The sequence below is a fragment of the Rhinoraja longicauda genome, chromosome 24, assembly GCF_053455715.1.
Source record: "Rhinoraja longicauda isolate Sanriku21f chromosome 24, sRhiLon1.1, whole genome shotgun sequence".
Lineage (NCBI taxonomy): Eukaryota > Metazoa > Chordata > Chondrichthyes > Rajiformes > Arhynchobatidae > Rhinoraja > Rhinoraja longicauda.
This window is the reverse complement of record NC_135976.1, coordinates 13122863-13148422: the sequence shown is the minus strand read 5'-3', so window position 1 is coordinate 13148422 and position 25560 is coordinate 13122863. Positions and strand designations below refer to the sequence as shown.

General features: G+C 44.7%; 1 protein-coding gene across 1 annotated transcript; it reads right to left on the bottom strand.

The window, feature by feature from the left end:
• On the bottom strand, positions 1-24605 carry tnni1b (troponin I type 1b (skeletal, slow)). Its single transcript, XM_078420367.1, has 8 exons — positions 24582-24605; positions 14935-14961; positions 12842-12883; positions 10338-10469; positions 9166-9255; positions 3739-3915; positions 1487-1590; positions 1-234 (listed from the first exon to the last, which is right to left on the bottom strand). Exons 3-8 carry the CDS (start codon positions 12848-12850, stop codon positions 231-233), a joined length of 516 nt encoding a protein of 171 aa, XP_078276493.1. The 5' UTR covers positions 12851-12883; positions 14935-14961; positions 24582-24605; the 3' UTR covers positions 1-230.
• Between the last annotated feature and the right edge of the window lie 955 nt (positions 24606-25560).

The window sequence follows — 25560 nt, the reverse complement described above, 5'->3', positions numbered from 1 at the left end:
GTAAGTTTACTTTTATTTCATTTGAATTTACAGGAGATGCAGAACATCACAGTTAATTAACTCATTTTACATTTATTGTCTTAAAACAGAATTCTTCATTGTCTATCATCCGGTGTGGCCAGTGTTTTCTTTCTGGATTCTGGACACCTTCAAAAGCAGAGAAATGTGAGCATGTAAAGCTAGGGATATTGGGAAAGGATGTATCTTGAATTGAACCTCTTGAAGTAAAATTATCTGAAAGGTAAACAGAATTAAAATGCATGAGAGGAGAAGTCATTATGCAATTTCCAAAGCTCATTATTGATCATAAGATAACATAGACAGTAAATCCTCCCAATAACAGACATCTATACAACGGATTGTGGTTTAGTTTAGTTTAGTTTAGAGACAGGCTTGGAAACAGGCCGTTCGGCCCATCGAGTCTGTGCCAACCAGTGACCCTCGCACACTAACATTATCCTACACACACTAGGGACAATTTACAATTTATACCAAGCCAATTAGCCTACAAACCCATACATCTGTGAAGTGCGGGAGGAAACCGAAGATCTCGGAGAAAACCCACGCGTTCATGTGGAGAATGTACAAACTCCGTACAGACGGCACCCGTGGTCAGGATCGTACCCGGGTCTGTGGCACTGAAAGCGCTGTAAGGCAGCAACTCTACCGCTGTGCCGCCCATTGGTTACAGCGGATTGAAGCACCTGTGGCACCTCCACCCCCCCCAGTTACACCGTGTGGCGGGAGCTTCTGGTCGTGGGAGCGGAGAGAGCGAGCAGCCTGAAGGTGGCGTGAGTACCGGGCCCGTCCCTGGTGCACCGTGTGCGAGCCAGGGGCTCTGCGGCTCCCCGACTTGTGAATTCCCGCTGGTTTAACCCCCGCCCCGCGATGCCGCGTTTCTTCCCTCCCAGCCGTGGGTTAAACGAGTTAATATTCACCAATGACATTCGGTTATAGCAGACATGCGGCAATACCAGACACCCCCCCCCCCCCCCGTGTCCCCCCCCCCCCCTCCCCGTGGTCCGTTATAGCGAGGGCTGAATGTACTCACATTCCTGTGAATATATTCCTGTGCCGCACCTGAGACGATTTAAGGTAACTGACCTACAACAACACTCCCCCACCCCCTGCCCTTTTTAATGCCCTGTCCCTTTGACCCCCCCCCCCTCCTCTCTTCCCTGTGCCCATCCTGGATTTGCATCCGTCTCTCCCATCTATCTCTTCACGGTTCACATTTCTTCTATCCTTATATGTATAGAACTGGAGGACATGGAGCACATGCAGACAGACGGGATTAATTTAGCTAGACCACATTTGGCAGAGCCATTGTGAGCCGAAAGCTATTCCTGTGCTATACTGGTCAATTTTCTACGTATTTTTAAAAGGCAATTTCTGCATTGAACTCGTACAACGTAGAATTCAGATATTCATGGCACAGCCGAGAAACATTACGTAATTAAGAAGATTAATGCTCTTCCATACTTACTGCCCAGGTGGGGCTTTAGCAGCGTCAAACATTTTCTTCCTGCCTTCCATTCCGGACATTGCTTCCACATTTTTACGCCAGTCACTGACTCCGGCTGGACGTTCCTAAGGGTGGGATACAACACCTGTCAACAGCAGTCGCTTTAATCACAAAGGAAACGTGTTAATGTCTTAACGCTCCCATTTTACCCAACAGAAGGAACGGGTGCAGAGAGGATTTACAAGGATGTTGCCAGGACTCGAGTGTCTGAGCTACAGGGAGAGGTCGAGCAGGCTGGGTCTCTATTCCTTGGTGCGCAGGAGGATGAGGTGTGTAAAACCATGAGAGGAATAGATCGGGTAGATCAGAGTCCTTTGCCCAGAGTAGGGGAATCAAGAACCAGAGGATATAGGTTTAAGGTGAGGGGGATAGATTTAATAGGAATCTGAGTGGTAACTTTTTCACACAAAGAGTGGTGGGTGAATGGAACGAGCTGCTGGAGGAGGTAGTAGAGGCAGGTACTATTGCAATGTTAAAGAAACATTTAGTCATCTACATGGATAAGACAGGTTTTTGAGATATGGGCCTAACAAGGTGTGACTAGTATAGAAGGGGCATGTTGGTTGACATGGGCAAGCTGGGCTGAAGGGCTGTTTCTACTCTATGACTATAAAGTGAGCTACCACTGATTTTATACAACCTCAGAATGAAAGGTTGATGAATGTATCTATAAAAGGGCACCTTTCACAACTTCAAGTTATCCAAAAGTACTTCTGAAGTGTGGCCTCTGAAGGTAAAGTTATTGAACCTTTTTGAATACAGGCTGGCTCTGAAATTCAATGACATTATAAACTAGGCTATATCATCTTTTTACATTTACAGTTAAGCAAAAAAAGAATTAAGTGCCAACTATAAACACAGGTCTACCACCGATTTTCGACAACTGGCACCTCCTTTAATCCTGACAAAATTATGAGAGAGCATTTGAAATCCTCCCTGGAAGTCCCCCCGAAATAAAGGCATGTGGAATTGTAACAAAGGATTTGAACTTAAGTCCTGGTATTAATTCTTCAAAGTGCCCCCAGTAAATGGCTTTCTCAGTTTGAAGCAGGGTGCAAATAATAGTTACCAATGCACGGCATTCAATCATGGGAAGTAATGAGAGGACAAGTATATTCCAATTATCCATAAACTACTAAGGTATCACTGAAATAGATTTAAGGTGAGAGTGGCAAAGTTTAAAGGAGACTGGACCAAGTGGACCCGTTGGGCCCAAACCTCTCCTGCATTGGTGCAGCACCCTGTCCTCCCCCCTCCCCTCTCTCCTCAACCCCCCCTCCCCTCTCCCTTCTCCCCCACTCCCCCCTCCTCCCCTCCCCCTCCCCTCTTTTTAAACTTAAAAATGTGAATAACTTTAAAAATATAACACCGATTTCAATAAAACTACTTGCATTATCACTAAAGTGACAATGGTGAGTAAGGTGGGCCTAAAATTGTGGCGCTATCGTGTACCGTTTTGGCTGAAGTTCAGTCACAAACAAGATAACAAACGAGAGTTTTAGTATATAGATGTGTTTTTACACAGCGGGTGGTGAGTACCATGAAGGTGCTGCCAGTGGTTGCAGTTGAAGGAGATACATTTGGAAAGGCATATGGGTAGGCAGGGAATGGAGGGATATTGGTTATGTGCAGGTAGATGAGTGAAGGTCTTGGATGTTCGGCATGGACATTGTGGGCCGGAGGACCTGTTCTTGTGCTGTACTGTTCCATGCCCTATGTTCGATGTCTATGTCTATGTCCTATGTTCGATGTCTATGTTCTATGTTCGATGTCTATGTTCTATGTTCGATGTCTATGTTCTATGTTTGATGTCTATGTTTTATGTTCGATGTCTATGTTCTATGTTCGATGTCTATGTTCTATGTTCGATGTTTATGTTCTATGTTCGATGTCTATGTCCTATGTTCGATGTCTATGTTCTATGTTCGATGTCTATGCCCTATGTTCGATGTCTATGTCCTCTGTTCGATGTCTATGCCCTATGTTCGATGTCTATGTCCTCTGTTCGAAGTCTATGTCCTCTGTTCGATGTCTATGTCCTATGCTCGATGTCTATGTTCTATGTTCGATGTCTATGTCCTATGTTCGATGTCTATGTCCAATGTTCGAGGTCTATGTCCTATGTTAGATGTCTATGTTCTATGAAATGGCCGTATATCTTCCTTGGTGAATGGGTAACGAGACTTTTCTCTGGTTGCTGTTTGTTCTTGTACCTTTTCTGAATCTTCCTTTTTGACCGACTTCAGGTTGGCTCTGAGGTCCATGGACACTTTATGCTTGGAACCCAGCAGAGCCCTCAACATAGCATCAGCGGAAACGCGGACCCGACGAAGGGTGGGGCGCTTGAACTTCCCTCTCAGATCAAAAACTTTCAGACTCAGGTCCTGGATCTTAAATGTTAGACAAAAAAACAGAAAGCAGAGTCAGACAAAAAATAAATGCTACATTGCATTCGTTGGTCAAACAAAGGCCTACTTTGATTTATTGATCGAAAGCTCGTCCATCAATCACCCGTTCACACTTGTTATATGTTGTCCCACTTTCACACCCATCCCCAACACGCTAGTGACAATTCTACAGAGGCCAATTAATGTACAAACTCACACGTCCAGGATGTGGGCAGAAAATGGAACACCAGGAGAAAACCCACGCGGTCACAGGGAGAACATACAAACTCCGCACAAGCAGCACCCAAGGTCAGGATCGAATAGGGGTGCCAACTATGTCACTCCCAAATACGGGACAAGGTGACGTCACTGCCCCGTGCCCCACGTGACCTCACCCAGCCAACGGCCACGTGCTCCAGCTCCACCAATGGCGGCCGCCCGGGCTGGGAGGCAGGTTGCTATGCAACCTCCATTAGGCGGCAGAGGTCAGCAAGGAGGTAATAAGCAGGAATACTGCACCCTGCACCAATATCTTGGGGCGGCACTGTGGTGCAGCGGTAGAGTTGCTGCCTTACAGCGAATGCAGCGCCGGAGACTCAGGTTCGATCCTGACCATGGGCGCCGTCTGTACGGAGTTTGTACGTTCTCCCCGTGACCTGCGTGGGTTTTCTCCGAGATCTTTGGTTTCCTCCCACACTCCAAAGACGTACAGGTATGTAGGTTAATTGACTGGGTAAATGTAAAAATTGTCCCTAGTGTGTAGGATAGTGTTAATGGGCGGGGATCGCTGGGTGGCGTGGACTCGGTGGGCCGAAGGGCCTGTTTCCGCGCTGTATCTCTAAATCTAAAATCTAAATCTAGTAGATGATGGGAATTAGTGGTCTGAAGAAGATCCTGACCTGAAATGGCACCTATCCATTCCCTCCACAGATGCTGACTGACCTGTTGAATTCCTCCTGAATGTTTGTATTTTGTTTAAATTAGTGCTTAGCCTGGTTAAAACTTAGAAACAAGGAACTGCAGATGCTGGTTAATACACAAAAGGACACAAAGTGCTGGAGTAACTCAGCAGTTCAGGCAGCATCTCTGGAGAACATGGATAGCTGGCTTTTTGGGTCAGGACCCTTCTTCAGATTGATTGTGATGGAGGGGGGGGGGGGGGTGGGAAAAAGTTAAATGAGAGGAGAGACAGGACAATGCCTGGCGGGGAATAGGTGGAATAAAAAGGAGCCATTGATGCAGGACTAAAGAAATGTGAAGAAGGGTTTCGACCCGAAACAGCACCTATCCATGTTCTCCCGAGATGCTGCCTGACCCGCTGAGTTACTCCAGCGCTTTGTGTCCTTTTCTGGTTGGAACTTGCAAGTACACGGCACAGGGTGGCACGGTGGCGCAGCAATAGAGTTGCTGCCTTACAGCGCTTGCAGCACCAGAGACCCTGGTTCGATCCCGACTATGGTGGCTGTCTGTATGGAGTTTGTATGTTCTCCCCTTTCTCCCCTGCGTGGGTTTTCTCCGAGATCTTCAGTTTCCTCCCACGCTCCAAAGATGTACAGGTTTGTAGGTTAATTGGCTTTGTATGAATGTAAAATTGTCCCTAGTATGTGTAGGATGGTGTTAAGGCGCGGGGCTCGCAGGTCGGTGTGGACTCAGTGGGCCGATGGGCCTGTTTCTGCGCTGTATATCTAAACTGAACTAAACTACAGTTGTAAAGTCATCAACATCCTGCAGTGTTTAAGATATTTCAGCTTTTAACGTAACGTGTGTGCGTGTGCGTGTGCGTGTGCGTGTGCGTGTGCGCGCGCGCGTGTGTGTGTGTGTGCGTGTGTGCGTGTGTGCGTGTATATGTGTGTTCTGATACTAATTTAAATTGCTGCCTCTGGCGTCTTTATGCGTGAGGAACTGCATAAACTCACAAGGCTGCAGGCGGTGAACTTGTTTACAACAAGCAGCTCTCCAGACTGGTTTGACAAGCTTCTCTGGCAATTACTGCAACTCACAGAGCCACCAGTCTCATGACATTATATATAATGAGATTGTAACCTTAAAGTCACAGTTACCTTTTATGAGTAATTCCAGTGCATCACACGCTCCTAAATAATCACCTGAAAATTCAACCTATTAACTATTTTTGAGCCTAAATCTTCACACATTCTCTACTCGGGAGGGCTTAGAGAGAAGGTGGACACAAAATGCTGGAGTAACTCAGCGGGTCAGGCAGCATCTCTGGAGAGAAGGAATGGGTGACGTTTCGGATTGAGACCCTTCTTCAGTCCGAAGAAGGGTCTCGACCCGAAATGTCACCCATCATCTGTCTGAAGAAGGGTCTCGACTTGAAACGTCACCAATTCCTTCTCTCTAGAGATGCTGCCTGACCCACTGAGTTACTCCAGCATTTTGTGTCTACCTCCGATTTAAACCAGCATCTGTAGTTTTCTTTCCCACAGGGATTAGAGAGAGTTTAGAAAGAAACAGTGTGGAAACTGCCCCTTCGGCCCACTGAGTCCACGCCGACCTGCAATCCCTACACACTAGAACCATCCTGCACACTAGGGGCAATTTACAACTTTCACGGAAGCCAATTAACCTACAAACCTGTACGTCTTTGGAATGTTGGAAACCGGAGCAACCAGGGAAAACCCACACGGTCACAGGGAGAATGTACAAGCTCCATGCAGACAGCACCTGACAGAATCAAACCCGTGTCTTTGGCGTTACACAGTGCCCTCCATAATGTTTGGGACAAAGACCCATCATTTATTTATTTGCCTCTGTACTCCACAATTTGAGATTTGAAATAGAAAAAATCACATGTGGTTCAAGTGCACATTGTACATTTATACATTTTGGTTTCACCATGTAGAAAATACAGCAGTGTTTATACATAGTTCCCTCATTTCAGGGCACCATGATGTTTGGGACACAGCAATGTCATGTAAATGAAAGTAGTCATGTTTAGTATTTTGTTGCGTATCCTTTGCATGCAATGACTGCTTGAAGTCTGCGATTCATGGACATCACCAGTTGCTGGGTGTCTTCTCTGGTGATGCTCTGCCAGGCCTGTATTGCAGCCATCTTTAGCTTCTGCTTGTTTTGGGGGCTAGTCCTCTTCAGTTTTCTCTTCAGCATATAAAAGGCATGCTCAATTGGGTTCAGATCAATTAGGTGATTGAATTGGCCTTGCAGTGTAGCCTCTGTATTTCTGTTCATGAAGTCTTCTGCGGACAGTGGTCATTGACAAATCCACTCCTGAAGAGTGTTTCTGATCTGTCGGACAGGTGTTTGGGGATTTTTCTTTATTAACGAGAGACTTTTTCTGTCATCAGCTGTGGAGGTCTGCCTTGGCCTGCCAGTCCCTTTGCGATTAATAAGCTCTCTTGCTTCTTAATGATGTTCCAAAGAGTGGGTTTTGGTATGCCTAAGGTTTGGCTGATGTCTCTTAACAGTTTTATTCTTGTTTCTCAGTCTCATAATGGCTTATTTGACTTTCATTGGCACAACTTTGGTCCTCATGTTGATAAACAGCAATAAAAGTTTCCAAAGGTGATGGCAAGACTGGAGGAAAGATTAGGCGCTGAGAACTCTCTTGTACCTGCATTGAGGAGGCATTTAAACACACCTGAGCAATTACAAACACCTGTGAACCCATGTGTCCCAAACATAATGGTGCCCTGAAATGGGGGGAGCTATGTATAAACACAGCTGTAATTTCTACATGGTGAAACCAAAATGTATAAAACTGGCCTTTAATAAAATCTGACAATGCGCACCTTAACCACATGTGATTTTTTTAAAATTACAAATCTCAAATTGTGGAGTACAGAGGCAAATAAATAAATGATGGGTCTTTGTCCCAAACATTATGGAGGGCACTGTAAGGCAGCAACTCTACCACTGTGCCACCATGCCACCCCCATAGTGTTATACTCAGTAGTTTTCGTACCTATCTTTATAGGAAACATGCTTACCATAGATGTAGTTCCTTGTGGTCATATATCTTCCCTAGTTTAGTTTATTATTATTGTAACATGCACCGAGGTACAGTGAAAAGCCTTTTTGTTGCATGCTATCCAGCCGGCGAAAAGACTATACGTGATTACAATCGAGATAGCCACAGTGTAAAGAAATAAAGATTTAAACGTGTGGAGCGATTGTAACAAATGATAGCAGATCCACTTCTGGATGCAAAGAGTCGCCTGGCTTCGGCCATCTTGGTCAGTCGGGCTGTTTAGAGGGGTGTCCCCACCAAACTCTGCCCCTCAATGTCCATCAGTGGAACGACTCTCGATTGTGGCCGTCAAGGAACAGTGAACATTTTACCCGCATCAGGACCGAGAATGGAAAGAGGAAGCGGTGGGTGTAAAGAGATGAGGGGGGGGGGGGGGGGGGGGGGGAGGTGAGGCAAGTGCTGTTAAGTGCTGCAGAGACACAAGAAACTGCAGTTGCTGGAATCCTGAGCAAAACACATAGCGCTGGAGGAACTCAGCGGGTCAGACAACATCTGTGGAGAGGATGCGAAGGAAGGAACTGCAGATGCTGGTTTAAACAGAAGATAGACACAAAATGCTGGAGTAACTCAGCGGGACTGGCAGTAACGCTGGAGAGAAGGAATGGGTGATGTTTTGGATCGAGACCCTTCTTCAGTCTGAAAAAGGGTCTCAACCCGAAATGTCACCCATTCCTTCTCTCAAGAGATGCTGCCTGTCCCGCTGATTTACTCCAGCTTTTTGTGTCTATTATCAGTGGATAGGATGGACAGATGACATTTCAGGTAAGAGTCCTTCTTCGGAACCATCTATTTTGCATCAGAGATGGGGACATGAGGAGGATAATGAAGATTTCACAGGAGGGCGGGTTTGGGATCAGTCACAGGATAGAACTAATGTATGGGTGTGATTGTTGGCGCGGACCTGGTGGGCCAAAGTGCCTGTTTCCACTCTGTATCTCTAGAACTATAACTGAGAAACATATCCTCCAGAGATGCTGTCTGAACTGCTGAGTTACTCAAGCTCTTTGGGTTTAACTTGAAACTATCGTTCAGTTCAGTTCTGTTCAAAGTCTGAAGAAGGGTCTCGACATGAAACGTCACCCATTCCTTCTCTCCAGGCATGCTGCCTGTCCCGCTGAGTTACTCCAGCTTTTTGTGTCTATCTTCTGTTCAAAGACTGTCTTTCGTCGAAACGCAAGTGTCTCTGAAGGGGAACCTGCAACAGCGTGAGGGTGAGGGTGATGAACCCACCACGGATGCCATACCTCTCTCTTGTTATGTAGCACCTTGGCCTCAAAATCATACCGCTCCTCGTCCACGATGTGTACTTTCTCTTGAAGTTCGCTGCACAGTTCCTGAGATTTTGATGAAGCCAATGTTGGTTTTGCAGCAAAATTCAGAAGCAAAAACATAACATTAATTATTAACAATCCATTCTCCTTTTCAATGACAGCTTCATGTTTTCATTTATATGAATCTTTAACATGCAGGAGAATATTTGTCACGGGTTGAGCATTTTGGATTCTGGATGCCAAGTGTATAAGAGAAATTAATGCTTACTACCATTGGAAAACAGTTTTTTTTTTACAGGAGAAATGTGTAGGAAGGAACTGCAGATGCTGGTTTACACTGAAGATAGACACTAAATGCTGGATTGACTCAGCGGGTCAGGCAGCATCTCTGGAGAGAAGGAACGGGGGACGTTTTGGGTTGAGCCCTTTTTCAGACAGTCTGATTCCATGCTGTCTCTCTAAACTAAACTAAGCTCATCACACTAATGCTAGGAAGAGGAACAAAGGTATCAGAAAGTGATATTTTAAGGTGTGACAAAAAGGAGGAGAAATATGGAGAAGTTGAGAGAGGGAAGTGCAGAGTTATCTCTGGATTGGTCCAACCAGCAATGATAAGGAAATAACATCATAGTCTAAGGTCCTTCCTCTACTGGACATTGAGGGGCAGAGTCCAGTCAAAGCTGCTGGTTGGCGCGGAATCGGTGGGCCGGAGAGCCTGTTTACGCGCTGTATCTCGAAACTAAACTAAATTAAACTAAACTAAACCCTTCAAACAGGGGAAGGGATTTCATTCCAGAGGGCCACATCAGTGGCAAGGGTGTTTTGTTTAAAGATAGGCATGAAAACTACTGAGTATGATACTATTGAACATATAGAGAATACGCATATATTTTTTATTCTGAATAAAGTTTATTTTTAAAATTAAAACAAAAACCCAGGAAAGCAAATTAAACGCGAATGAAAGAAATTCAGTGTTTCCTATGTCACAAAGACCTTGTCCAACGTGTGGAAACCAAATGGAAAATGAGTCCAAATTCTGCAGTCTGCACTTCTTTGATAGATCCTCATAATTTCAAGGTTTTTTTTTCTTAATATCAAAATCATATTAAAACTCATTGCATTTCAAAATAAAAGGGTAAACGTACCTGCAGCTGGCTGAAGGACAGCCCTGCTATTTTTATTATGGGGACCCGTTCTCCAAGAAACTTTTCTTTTTCTTCATCTCTTTCCATCATTTCTTGCTCTAATTCCTCTTTAGCCTTTGCCAGCAACATGCTCTAGAGAGCAAACACAAAGTTGTTTATTTCCCGCCCTGCCCTGAACAACAAGTTCTGATTTTAGTAATCCGTCACGTTGAAAAGAAAATGGTGTAAACAAAGATTGACTGCTGGCAGGAAAATTACTGTGTTTTCTAAGATAAATCGCACACTTTAAATGCTGTGTTGTTTTTATTTGTACAAATGTAATATAGTTCTGGTGTAAAAGACTGGAACTTGGTGCGTTGGCCAAAAATACCTGAGTTATTTATACTTGTTCTAAAACATATGGTAAATCCTGATAAATGCTGGTAGAGTATGTGTCACTGTTTAAGTAGGTACTCATGCAAATGTCAAGGACATCAAAGGTTATAACGGCTACAAGGGATTTCATTATATACAACTGACTTAAACTGGCAGAAAACCATGATAAAGTTGTCTGAAAAGCCTAGTCATTCAAATATTCTAGAAATCAGAGACAGTAAAGGATTCAGAAATGCTATTAAAAGAGATTGTTTTAGATCGAGTGAGTTTAGTTTAGCTTAGTTTATTTTATTTTAGTTTAGAGATACAGTGCAGGCACAGGCCCTTCGGCCCCATGTCCATGCCGGCCAGCAGCCACCGTGCCACCCATTAATAATGTATAATGTGATCTTCCACATACAGAAGGTTTTGAAAAACTAGTCTTTGAGATACAGATAACCCTTGTTATAGCTAAAAATGTATTTATGTTGCTGCAAGCTAAAAATACTAACGTATGTTTGTTACATTGTTTAATCGAGTATCAGTGCATAAGTGTCGCTCAGAGCAATTGATTGTCAATTTCTATGATCTCCACTGTGTAACTTGCAGCCTGTGTTTACTTTAGACTTTAGAGATGCAGTGCAGAAACAGAACCGAGTCCGCACCGATCACTATCCTGCACACTAAAGACAATGTACAATTTTACCGAAGCCAATTAACCTACACACCTTTAGCTCTTTGGAGTGTGGGAGGAAACCGGAGCACCTGGAGAAAACCCACGTGATCACAGGGAGAAAGTACAAACACCACACAGATAGCACCCGTAGTCACGATCGAACCCGGGTCTCTGGCGTAGCAACTCTGTAAGGCTGCAACTCTTATGAAACAAAATACAGAGCGGAGGTGCAGAACCTGGCGGACTGGTGCTCGGATAACAACCTGTCCCTAAATACCACCAAGACCAAGGAGCTGATCATCAACTTCCGTAGGTCACATAACGGGGAATATGCCTCGATCTCTATCAACGGGGACAGTGTGGAGAGAGTGTCCAGCTTCAAGTTGCTGGGCACTCACATTTCGGAGGACCTAACATGGTCCAATAACACTGCTGCGCTGGTCAAGAAGGCACAGCAAAGACTGTTCTACCTAAGAACACTGAAAAAGTCTGGTCTACCCCAACAGCTGCTGACGACCTTCTACCGCTGCACCATAGAGAGCATCCTAACGCATGGCATCCCTGTGTGGTACCTCAGCTGCACGGAGGCAGAAAGGAAAGCTCTACAGCGGGTAGTCCATAGAGCTCAGAGGGCCATCGGAACACAGCTACCAGACTTGGAGGGCATCTACAACACACGATGCCTCAGAAAAGCCACCAGCATCCACAAAGACTCTTCACACCCCTGCAACAGTCTGTGCGAACTCCTTCCATCGGGCAGACGATACAAGGCCTTCTACGCCCGCACCTCCAGACTCAGGAACAGCTTCATCCCCAGGGCCATAGCTGCTATGAACCGGTCCTGCTGAGCCGGATGGTCACATCGCACAGTGATCCGGCACAGATCTACTTGCACTTTATCCTGTCTAAAACTGTTACAATTGTCCCGTTGGGTTGCTGTTGTCTAAATTAATTAAACTATTGCATCGTATGGGAGGCGCATTCCCAATCTCGTTGCACCCCTGGGTACAATGACAATAAAGATATATTGTATTGTATATTGTATTGTACCTCTGCACCACTGTGCAGCCTCTTCCCCACTGTGTTCTCAAAGAGATGGTGGTGTCTGATTACTGTGGCGACGTTTATAACCAAACTCCGTTATAAAGAGGTCTGTAATAATGAGGATAGACTGTATATATACAGGAAACATCTTTTTGCCACCAGGTATCATGTGGCCTTTCTCCAATGCATGTCCTTATTGATAAAGGGCAAAAAGCAGCTGAGAGGAGAAGAAATAACAGGCGTACTTGTCCTTCAACTGTTGCCCATCCTACAGTGAGACAAGTTGCATTGAAGGGAAACCCATTTTTTGGACTAAAATAATCACCTCACTGAAGGAAGATTGGGTGAAGACAAGCACCCTTGTGTGAAAATTACTGAGGTACACCTGTGGTTAATTCAAATGAAAATGTTCAAATTTATACAAGATTACCTTAAGCATGAGCTTGCGAGATGCTGAAATCTTTGATTTTTTCTATAGAGAAATTGAAAAACTGGTTAATTGCCAGTGAATTAATCACTCAATATTTTTTAGCTAATACATGAAAGGACGCAGTGCTGGAGTAACTCAGTGGGTCAGGCAGCATCGCTGGAGAGCAGGGATAGGTGACTTTTCGGGTCGGGACCCTTCTTCAGACTGATTGAGGTGGGTGGGGAGAAAGAAAGCTGGAAGAGTCTAACTTTCTTTCCTCCGCAACCCTAGGGATTAATAAAATAAAATGTGAAATTGCCTATTTTGGCAGGAGAATAAAATGAAAAGAATATTGTTTAAATGGTGGAAGGTTGTGGATCTGTGCAATGCAAACTGCTCTTGGTATCCTTATGGATAATTAACAGCAAACCAATATGTAGATACTGCAAATACTGAGAATGTACAACAGAACATTACTTCTCAGAGAAATTATAACAAATGTAGCGAGGTTATGCTTCTTTTATTAAGGTGATAGGTGAGGCCATACCTGGAGTCCTTATTAATGGAAGGATCTTAACAAATTGGCAGCTGTTCAGGGAAAATATAGCTGACCAGGACTTGTGATAGTTCATTAGGTCATAAGTGATAGGAGCAGAATTAAACCATTCGTCCCATCAAGCCTACTCCTCCATTCAATCACGGCTGATCTATCTTTCCCTCTTAACCCCAGTCTCCTGCCTTCTCCCCATCACCCCTGACACTCGTACTAATCAAGAATCTATTTCTCTGCCTTAAAAATACCCATTGGCTTGGCCTCCACAGGCTTCTGTGGCAAATAATTCCACAGATTCAGCACCCTCTGAAATTCATCCTCATCTCCTTCATAAAGGAACATCCTTTAATTCTGAGGCTTTGGCCTCAGATCTTAGACTCTCCCACTAGTGGAAATATCCTCTCCACATCAACTCTATCTTGGCCATTCACAATTTGATAAGATAGGTGAGTTACCTTAGAGGAAAGAGTGGACAGATTAGGCTTGTATCCACTGGAGTGAGAGTTAACTTGCTTGAAACATATAAGATCCTGGGGGTGTAGATGTGGATAGAATGATTTATTTGGTTGTTAGAACCCAATGTTTAAAATAAGGTGTCATTCAATAAAGACAGAGATGATATTTTTCCTTTCATTAGTTTGTGAATGTTTAGAACTTCCTTTAATGAGTATGAAAGCAGAGTTTTTAAACATTACTAAGGCAGTGGTAGAGAGATATTTGATAAAGAATGGTGTGTAAAATTATCGCAGGTAGGTGGTAATGTAATGTTGAGGTTACAGTCAGATTAACAAAGATCTTATTGAATAGCAGAGCAGGCTTGAAGGGCTCGTTGGCCTTCTCCTATCTAATCGATATGTATTTAAATACTGGTACCAAGGTTAAGTCAATGATTACTGCTCCGTACATTAGACAACAGATTACAATAAATCTTTCTTCCAACATCTGTGTATTAAAAAAACAAATTTATCATCAGCACATTTTGTAAGTTGATGAGAAAATAATCCTGGTAAGTGTTGCCATCACTGTGAAACAAACCAATCCAAAAACTAAAGAAAACACTACTTCTATTAGAACATAACAATTAGGCTACAAGTTGGTTATAACTAACATGCAAGTCATCATTATATTTTTCTACAACAATCAGAAATTCAATATCACTGTCCATTGATTTATTTTTGTTAATATTCCTTAGAAAGGTTTATCGTGAAAACATTACACACACATGCACACACACATACACACACACACACACACACACACACACACACACACACACACACACACACACACACACACACACACACACACACACATACATGCACACACACACACGTACACATGCACACACACACAGATCAGTACCAAATTGTGAGTTAGTATGAAAGAGTAAACTGCAGGCAGGAGGAAATAATTAAATGAATGCAAGGTTTCAAAAGAAGTAAGTGAACTGACCTCTCGTCTGTATGAATAATAATGGAGAAAAGACGCAAATGTTATTGTAAATCTTAAAGATTAGAACTTTTATCAGTTATTATTATTGTGATACGTTAATTATACTTACACATTTTCAGGCATTTTGGCAGTAGGGCTGGAATAAAGAAAGAAAGAAATTAAGACGTTGTCAGGTTGCAACCTCACTCCTAATTGTGTGGTGGCCACACTACAGTAAACACTGATAACAGGGCACTCAGCTAAACGTACGTAAAAATCTGTGATTACTTTACATGGCCTGGACCTTACATTTTAGATAAGAAGGAAATGTCACTGAAGTGCCTGTAACACTAACACATTAAACAGATTGAGTTACATAAGACTTTTTGTTATCTCGCAGCCTTTCAATAAAATTAGCTACTAGAATTTAATATGATCTTTACCGAGCAATTCCAATAAATAATTGTGACACTGAAATTTCCAAATTTAAACACTCATCAGGAGATGAACTTTATGAAAGATAATCCTAGATCTTGGCTGGGTGACAATTACATTTATTTCACTATACTATTTAAAATCCAATGAGCAACAGAATCTAGTGTAATATTTCCTAGTATAGTGCCATTGTCATATTATTCATGAATGTAGTTTGGTACAGATCCCAATTCACGGGCCTGGAAGACCTATTTGTGTGGCTATCTTCTCAAAGTGACCTTACAATATACCAAATATTTTTTTATATTCAGGGAAGTCAATTATCTTCCAACAGTATAAAATCATTATCAAAATTTGATCATTTCTTGGGATTGTCAGAGGTTGGGGGAAAACCTGATAGAATTATGTAAAGGATGAGAGGCATGCATAGGGTCAATAATAGTCATAACCTTTTATACAGAGTAGAAATGTTGATGATACTAAGCTGGGGGGTAGTGTGAATTGTGAGGAAGATGCAATAAGGCTGCAGGGTGACTTGGACAGGTTGTGTGAGTGGGCGGATACATGGCAGATGCAGTTTAATGTAGATAAGTGTGAGGTTATTCACTTTGGAAGTAAGAATAGAAAGGCAGATTATTATCTGAATGGTGTCAAGTTAGGAAGAGGGGATGTTCAACGAGATCTGGGTGTCCTAGTGCATCAGTCACTGAAAGGAAGCATGCAGGTACAGCAGGCAGTGAAGAAAGCCAATGGAATGTTGGCCTTCGTAACAAGAGGAGTTGAGTATAGGAGCAAAGAGGTCCTTCTACAGTTGTACCGGGCCCTGGTGAGACCGCACCTGGAGTACTGTGTGCAGTTTTGGTCTCCAAATTTGAGGAAGGATATTCTTGCTATTGAGGGCGTGCAGCGTAGGTTCACTAGGTTGATTCCCGGAATGGCGGGACTGTTGTATGTTGAAAGGCTGGAGCAATTAGGCTTGTATACACTGGAATTTAGAAGGATGAGGGGGGATCTTATTGAAACGTATAAGATAATTAGGGGATTGGCCACATTAGAGGCAGGAAACATGTTCCCAATGTTGGGGGAGTCCAGAACAAGGGGCCACAGTTTAAGAATAAGGGGTAGGCCATTTAGAACGGAGATGAGGAAGAACTTTTTCAGTCAGAGAGTGGTGAAGGTGTGGAATTCTCTGCCTCAGAAGGCAGTGTAGGCCAGTTCGTTGGATGCTTTCAAGAGAGAGCTGGATAGAGCTCTTAAGGATAGCGGAGTGAGGGGGTATGGGGAGAAGGCAGGAACGGGGTACTGATTGAGAGTGATCAGCCATGATCGTATTGAATGGCGGTGCTGGCTCGAAGGGCTGAATGGCCTACTCCTGCACCTATTGTCTATTGACTAAAGGTCTTATAGTGATGTACGAAATCATGAGAGGAATTGAACAGGTAAACACACAGTCTTTTGCCCAAATTAGGGGACTCGAGAACCTGAGGACATAGGTTTAAGGTGATGGGGGAAAGATTTAATAGGAACCTGAGGGGTAAACTTTTTTCCACAAAGTGTGATGGGTGTATGGAACGAGCTGGCGGAGAGGGTAGTTAGGGCAGGTTTAAGAATAGGTACATGGATAGGATAGGTTTAGAGGGATGTGGGCCAAACACAGACAGGTGGGGCTAGTACAGATGGGACATGTTGATCAGTGTGGGCAAGTTGGGCGGAAGGGCCTGTTTCCACGCTGTATGACCCTATGACTCCATGAAACTAAAGGACATAGATTTAAGGTGAGATGGACAATGGTCCAGATGATGATGATACATGCTGATAGATGCACCTCCTTGAGGCAGCACCTCATGAAGATACTTTCAATGGTGCTGAGGTCTGTGCCTGTTATGGACCAGGCTGAGTTCTTTCATTTCTGTGTGTTGAAATTGCCAACAACATAGACAGTCAGAATGATTTGTAGGAGCAGGGAACTGCAGATGCTGGTTTACAAACATTGTATAAACATTGTATGCACTTATTTTAATGTGATTGCATCCAATTCTGATAGCACTGGGCATCCATGGGTGAAAATGATCTTAGCCTGAATGTGTTTGTTGTCAATGAATTGCTGCTGCTCTGGATCCAGGAATGAGGGAATCATTTTATGTTGCTCACTTTGAGACAACTTCCTGTGGGACCTTCCTTGTGTCACCAACTTTTTGTCTGCTTCTTCCTGTCATTGAGAGCATTATGCTGGGATTGTATGGAGTCCATTTTTTGACCATCTTGAATCAATGCAGACTTCATTAAAACAGCCTTGAAAGTTTAGAGATACAGCATCCAACATAGCAAGTCCACACATTGGCCACGCTAGATCTATGTTACCCCACCTGCTCATCTACTCCCTGCACATTAAAGGCAATTCCCACAGCCCAATTAACCTATAAACCTGCACAGACTTTGGATGTGGGAGGAAATCAGAGAACCCACAGAAAACCCATGCAGTCACAGGGAGAACGTGCAAACTCCACACAAACAGCACCCAAGGTCAGTATTGAACCTGGGTCTCTGGTGCTGTAAGGTAGTGGTTCTACCAGCAGTGCCACTGTGCTGCCCACATGAAGTCACGAGAAGCTGAAATTGAGTTCTACATGTTACCATCACAGCTACTTACTCTACCTTGGAACAGTTTATTAAATGTATAATTGATATGTTGACACTTTGTCAAAGGCATGGGAGGAAATGTTGGTTCTCTTCCATTCCCAGTCATCCCATCCCTGTAACACCACCACTGTACCCCCCCCCCCCTCCCACACACCTCTTTTATTGCTAACATCATGAGGTAGACAGTAACTCAAGACCGCTCTCTGGTGGGATGGTTCAATTGCCTGATCACAGCTGCGAAGAAACTATCCCTGATTCTGGAGATGTGTGTTTTCACACATCAAAGGTTTCAAAGGTCTTTTATTGTCACGTGTACCAATTAAGGTACAGTGATATGCGAATTACCATACAGCCATACGGGAAAAAAAGCAACAAGACACACAACTACATAAAAGTTAACATAAACATCCACCACAGCGGATTCCCCACATTCCTCATTGTGATGGAAGGCAAAAAGGTCCAAGCTTCTTCCTCTTTATTTCTCCTGCGGTCGGGGCAGTCGAACCATCCGTCGGGGCGATCAAAGCTTCCGCAGCCGGCGGTCGAAGCTCCCATGTCAGGGCGATCAAAACTCCCGCGTCAGGGCGGTCAAAACTCCCGTGGCTTGGAGTTCCCAATGTCGGACCCTGACCGGAGACCGTGGGTTCCGTGATGTTAAGTCCGCAAGCACCCATGGTTGGAGCTCCGAGGTAGATCCATGGCAACGGGATCACGGGCTCCATGATGTTAAGTCCAAAGGCTCCCGCGGTGGAGCTCTCAAACGTCGGTCTCCAGCAAAGGCCGCCAACTCCTCGAAATTAGGCGGTAGTGCGGACGGAGATACGATATGGAAGAAAATCACATCTCCGTCGAGGTAAAGATTAGAAAAAGTTTCCCCCAACTCCTCCCCCACACCCCACATAAAAGAAGCTAAAGAACACTAAAAACATACATTTAACACATACTATTTAAACACAAAGAAGGAAAGGACAGACAGACTGTTGGCATGGCAGCCATTGCTGGCGCCACCCGGTGATGGGAGAGGGGAGATGAGGGAGTGACCAGGATGAGACTCGTCCTTGATTATGCTGGTGGCCTTGTAGTAATTGAAAATCTGGCAAATGTAAAAAAGGTAATATTGGGGGAAAAATTGTAACTCCTTCATTTTTCGACACACCTGGCTGCAAAGGGAGCAAAGAATTAATAAAACTCAATTTGCTTTAAATCACAAACATTCACAATTACGCAATATTTACAAGAACTGTTCATCATTTTTATACATGTCTGGATTTGTATAGATGTGTGTGGCATTCCTTTGTAAAATCTAGCTTTTCCCTTCCCAATTCTTCATGCAGGACAGGTCGTTTGTAAATGTTCTTTTCCTATGTGGATTCACTCTGATTTAGACTTTGCTTTTAGACTTTAGAGATACAGCGCAGAAATGCCCACTCGGCTTACTGAGTCCGCGCCGACCAGCTGTCACCTTGTACACTAGCACCATCCCACACACACAAAGGACAATTTACAATTATACCAAGCCAATTAGCATTTTTGTTTTCCCAAAGTCAATTAACCTACAAACCTGTACGTCATTGGAGTGTGGGAGGAAACTGAAGCACCCGGAGAATAGTCCTGCAGTCACGAGGAGAACATACAAACTCCGTACTGACAGCACCCCTAGTCAGGATTGAATCCGGGTCATGGTTCTGTAAGGCACCCAGTCTACCTCTGCACCACTGTGCCGCCTTACTCAGTATCTAGTTAACCCTGAAAGACTATTTGACATAAAGTAATTTAAGACAGTGACTAAATTTAAGGAATATTTGGCATAAAGTAATTTCAAGCCAGTGCCATTTAAAAATTGGAATCTAGACATACTTTCAATATCTCAGGTAGCTGTTGACTCCTGCATACAGGCAGTCACTGACGTTCTCCATTGAAAGAGCACTCATGGTATTTCAATCCTTACTGCCAGAGGGCAGCAGTCACAGCAATCCTCTCACTTCACAAGGACTGCAGTTTACCCTGTGAAGCAGGGAGCCGTTGACTTCTCAGATGTCACTGGCTGCACTCCGCATGTCAACTCTGAGATGTACTGAAAGTGAAGTGGACTCTACGCACTTGATATCTGGTCAGTGTGTGACCATACATAGAGCATCTTTCAGGTCAGTGCCCAGTGTTCCGTCAGTCTTCATGTTACCTTCATTGTGTGATGCAGCGGTAGAGTTGCTGCCTCACAGCGCCGGAAACTCAGGTTTGATCCTGTCGATGGGTGCTGTCTGTCCAGAGTTTGTACCTTCTCCCTGTGACTGCCTGGGTTGTCTCCGGGTGCTCTGGTTTCCTCCCACACACCAAGGATGTACAGGTTTGTAGGTCAATTTGGTTTTGCTAAAAATTGTAAATTGTCCGTGGTGTATAGGATAGTGCAACTGTATGGGGATTGCAACTCCCTGTAGCTTACACGAGTCCCACCAGCCTACGTTTGGCCCACATCTCTCTAAACCCATCCTATCCATGTACCTGTCTAAATATTTCTTAAACATTGCAACAGTACCTGCCTCAACTACCCCCGCCAGCATCTCGTTTCGTACACCCACCACCCTTTGTGTAAAAATTAAATCTACTAGACCAAGTTCAACAGTTCAACAGTTCAACAGTTCAACAGAGCTTTATTTCTCATTCGGTACCAAGGTACCGAACGAAACTACATAGCAGTCACACACAAAAAAGAACACAAGACACATGACCCCAACACAAACGTCCATCACAGTGACTCCAAACACCCCCTCACTGTGATGGAGGCAACAAAACTTCCACTCTCTTCCCCACGCCCACGGACAGACAACTCGTCCCCGACCGACCCGCACAGTCCCCGCAAGGGGATGGAAGTCCCCGCGGCCGAGTCGCACCGGGCGCTGAAACGTCTCGCGGCCGAGCCGGGCGATTGAAGGCCCCGCGACCGAGCCGTGCGCAGCTAAGTCCCGCGGCCGAGCCGCGCCGGGCGATGTGGAACTGGTTAAGTGGACCCATTGGGCCCAAACCTCTCCTGCATTAGTGCAGCACCCTCTCCTCCCCCACTCCCTCCTCCCCCACTCCCCCCTCCCCTCTTCCCCAACCCCCCCTCCCCCTTCTCTTCCCCCTCCCTCTCCCCTCCCTTCTGCCCCCTCCCTCCCTCCTCCCTCCACCCCCCTTACCCTCCCCCACCCCCTTCTCCTCCCCCTTCCCCTCCCCCACACCATCCCCCTCAACCCCCCTTATCCTCCCCCTACCTCCCTCTGCCTCTCCCTCCCTCCCTCCCCCTCCCTCCCTAGGAGATAGATTTAAACTTTAAAATGTGAATAACTTAAAAAATATAACACCGATTTCAATGAAACTTCTTCCATTAGCACCAAAGGGACGACGGTGAGTAAGGTGGGCCTAAAATTGTTGCGCTATCGTATACTGTTTTGGCTGTAGTTCAGGAACAAACAAACATACAAACAAACGAGAGTTTTAATATATAGATGTCAGATTGCACTGAGAGGTTAACCAAATAGTCTTAGCGTGTCTCCCACATCTGATCGAGGTGCAGAGTGCCAATGAGCACCATCCACTGCCACTGACTCCCAGTCCTTTATGAATTGCGAGCTCACTTCAGGTAGTGGCAGACACCCAGGATATTGTGTCTCCTATTGAGGCAGCAACAAATAACCATGCAACAGTGGCTCCATGCAACCATGTAAATGAACAGGCAGCATAAACCTGGCATGCCACTTGCATCAGAAGCATCAGTTATAGATCGAAGATAGACACAAAAAGCTGGAGTAACTCAACGGGACAGGCAGCATCTCTGGAGAGAAGGAATGGGTGACGTTTCAGTCTGAAGAAGGGTCTCAACCCGAATCGTCACCCATTCCTTCTCTCCAGAGATGCTGCCTGGCCCACTGTTACTCCAGCTTTTTGCGTCTATCTTCAGTTTAAAACAGCATCTGCAGTTCCTTCCTACACAGTTTTCGATCGAATATTGAACGGTGAATTCTCTAATTTTAAGTAACTTTCACCTACATTCCCCTCCCCTCCCTTCTCCTCCCCACTTCCCCCCTTTCTCCACCCTAGTTGCTTAACCAGTTCCACAGTTCACCGCATTGTATCCCTCTTGGGATAACACCTTTCCCTAGCCAACAATGGGCCTACCTGGGCACCACCCTGCCTGAGATCATTAGTTGCTGGCCCCAATTGCTCCTGGACTTTTCTAGCCCCCAGCTCTCTCCCCCCCCCCCCCCCCCCCCCCTCCACTCCTCCACTCCCATCCCCATTCCCTCTTCCAGTATATCCATTTCCTCCAGAAATGCTGCCTGGCCTAATGAATTACTCCAGCACTTTGTGTTTATCTTATTTATAGATTGCACCTACCATTCGTTTCCAAAACAAGTCCAGTTTCCCTTCTGTGTATCTGACTCTGTGAATTGTGGATGGCAACTGCGAGTCAAGGATTGGGCAGAAGAAAGTTTTGGAAGCAAGGATCAGATCCAAGATGGTAATCCACTCTAGAATAAGTTTCACTGGTTTTTGTGTTTCTTAGTGTTTAGGGATACTGCGCTGAAGCAGATCCATCAGCCCACCGAGCCCGCCTCGAACAGCGATAACCCTGTACACCAGCACTATCCAACACACTAGGGACAATTTACAATTTTTACCAAAGCCAACGAACCTACAACCTTTGGAGTGTGGGAGGAAACCAGGCCTCACAGAGAAAACCCACATGGTCACGAGGAGAGCGTGCAAATTCCGTACGGACAGCACCAGTGGTCAGGATTGAACCCAGGTATCTGGCGCTGTCAGGCAGCGACTCTACTGCTGCACCACTGTGCCACCCAAGAACAGTGCTTATGTCGTGCCGCACTGTGTTGTTTCTGTAGCCTCGGGAAAATCAATGCTGTAAAATCATGCTCCAGGAGTCAATTGGCGCCAGTACAGATTGTCACGCTATCCCAGCCTGAGACCTGCCTGGGTACATGCCAAACGTCTGTCAGCAGGGGGGGCCTTGATATTGGATAATGCATTTCTCTGTTTCATATCACTGAAGAAATGTAATCAGGTACTTCTGGACAGGAATCACATTTGAACCACTGATCTGCTTCTAGTGGGAGCATTTCATGTTCTTAAGTCATAGGAGCAGAATTAGGCCATTCGGCCCATCAAGTCTACTCCGCCATTCATACATGGCTGATTTATCTTTTCCGCTCATTCTTGTTCCCCTGTCTTCTCCCCATAAGCTTTGACACTCTTGCTTATCAAGAAAGTCAATCTCCACTTTAAAAATACCCAATGAATTGGCCTCCCCAGCTGCCTGTCGCCATGAATTCCAAATAATCACTACACTCTGACTAAAGAAATTCCTCCTCATCTCCTTTCTGAAGGTACATCCTTTTATTCCAGGCAGGGCAGCAAACCATATTTTTATGGAAACAACCCTCCTTAGCCACTATTATAGAACCGTTTTAACAGCAGAGGAGTATTCTTGTTGGCCAACTTTCTAGCACTAATCCATCCTACCCCTGCTCTGAGCCATAACCCATTGATCTTGCTCCAAAATCACCAACATCGAGATTACCCAGACATCATTTCCCAAACACCAATTAGTCATGCCTTACCATCCAAACATTTAGTTCAGTTTAGAGACACAGCGTGGAAACTGGCCCAGTGGCCCACCAAGTCCATGCTGACCAGCGATCACCCACACACTCGTTCTACCCTACACACTGGGGACAATTTGCAGAAGTCAATTAACCTACAAACCTGCACGTCTTTGGAATGTGGGGGGAAACTGGAGCACCCGGAGAAAACCCACGCGGTCACAGAGAGAAGGTACAAACTCCATTCAGACAGCACCCGTTGTCAGGGTTGAACACGGGTCTCTGGCATTGTAAGACAGCAACTCTACCACTGTGCCACCCTCATTTACTAATATCCACAATCAAAACAACTGATCCATTGATTATTCAGTGGTTGAATGGTACATTATTTTCACATGTGCCCAGCTACAGTGAAGTTATGTTTTGGCTTACAGTTCAGTAAAAATCTTACTACGCATCCATGTGCAAAATATCAATTTTACCATTCTATCACCTGTCCCACCCTACCAAAACCATCCCAAAACATCCAAACAAATGGTCTTTCCATTCCTTATACAAACCCACCCCCTATCCTGTTGACCCCTTCATGCCACTACCCGAACTGAAAATGATAATATAACTTGGTTGGCAATATCTAATTGGATAACAGAGTGTACTAACTCAAAGTGATGAGTGATTATCAGGATGCTTCATGATGGTGTTATGTAATGTATAACTTCAGCTCAGAGCAAAGCTATAATCTAAGTCCCCCAGCTCTGAAATGTTACAATTGTATTGTTGCTGCCTACTCTCTCATTATAGTCTCATTAAGGGACTGAGACCTTGGTAATTATAATCAAAGTCAGCCTTGTGTTAATATATATACACATACACATTAAGAATTGGAAGTATGCGGTTCAGCATTAATTTAGCTTGTATTTATTATTAAGAACTTTAGGTATAAAGTAAAAAATCTCAGAACTGAAGTCTCTGCTTGAGTTTTTAGACTTTAGAGATACAGCGTGGAAACAGGTCCTTTGGCGCCGACCCGCGATCCTCGTACATTAACACTATCCTACACACTAGGGAAAATTCACAGTTTTTAACGGAAGCAAATTAATTTACAAACCTGTATGTCTTTGGAGTTTGGGGGGAAACCGGAGCACCCGGAGAAAACCCACGCGGTCACGGGGAGAACGTACCGACTCCCCACAGACAACACCCGTGGTCAGGATCGAACCCGGGTCTCTGGCGGCTGGCTATCAGGCAACAGCTCTACCGCTGCACCAGTGTGCCGCCCCGGGTTAACATTGTGCTTCTTTTAAAATTCCTTCTGCTTCCCCATTCTACAATAACAGCTGATAAACCTCTTACCTCACGGTCCACGATTGGTCTTCACTGCTGGGTGTAAAAGGAGAATCGGAGGAGAATAGAAGAGGACAAGAGTTTTTAATCCTCAACAGTTTTCAGAACGGCGCTCAACTGGTCAATAAAAATAGCTCCTCTATATTTTCCCCTTTGCCCGTTCCGACAACCAATAAGAAAAATGTGAAATTCTTGACCCATTTGATCGTTCAAGGTTGCCTGCTGTGAAACATCAGTCATGTTATTTTGGAGGCAGATCTGACGCCCATTTGCTGGCTGGGTTTTGTGTTGACAAGAGTCCTACTCTGCTTACACAGAAACCCGATCACTGGTGACTCCGGCACTTGTATTTAAATGCGGCCTGAAGCTGGTTTCAGTTCAACAAAAGGAGGCATCACACCAAATAAGTTAAACAACGGGAAGCTAAGTAACAGAGGACTCTCTGATTATTGGGCTGTTCCCTGGCAAGCATTTGGAGACAAGCATCAAATGGTGCTTTTTTTAATCGGTGCTTTTTAATTATAACATGTGCAAACATGCAGTGAAATTATTTTCTTCTATAGAGTCCAGTAGAGTATTGCCATACCTAAGTACAATCCCCGATTAGTAAAGTGTACAGGAATAGTCGACTGAGCCCACATGCAAGAGGCTCCACGTTCAAAGTCCAGTCCGCGCTCTACTTCTTATTGAGCGGCTTCTGATCCAGGCAAGCCCCAGGCTTCTGCAGGGCCTCCAGCCGTCGC

Coding starts and splice junctions, on each gene's coding strand:
- tnni1b (XM_078420367.1), bottom strand. Junction 3,916..9,165: donor TGCTACATAACAAGAGAGAG/GTATGGCATCCG, acceptor CTAACATTTAAG/ATCCAGGACCTGAGTCTGAA. Junction 1,591..3,738: donor AAAAGGAAGATTCAGAAAAG/GTACAAGAACAA, acceptor TCCCACCCTTAG/GAACGTCCAGCCGGAGTCAG.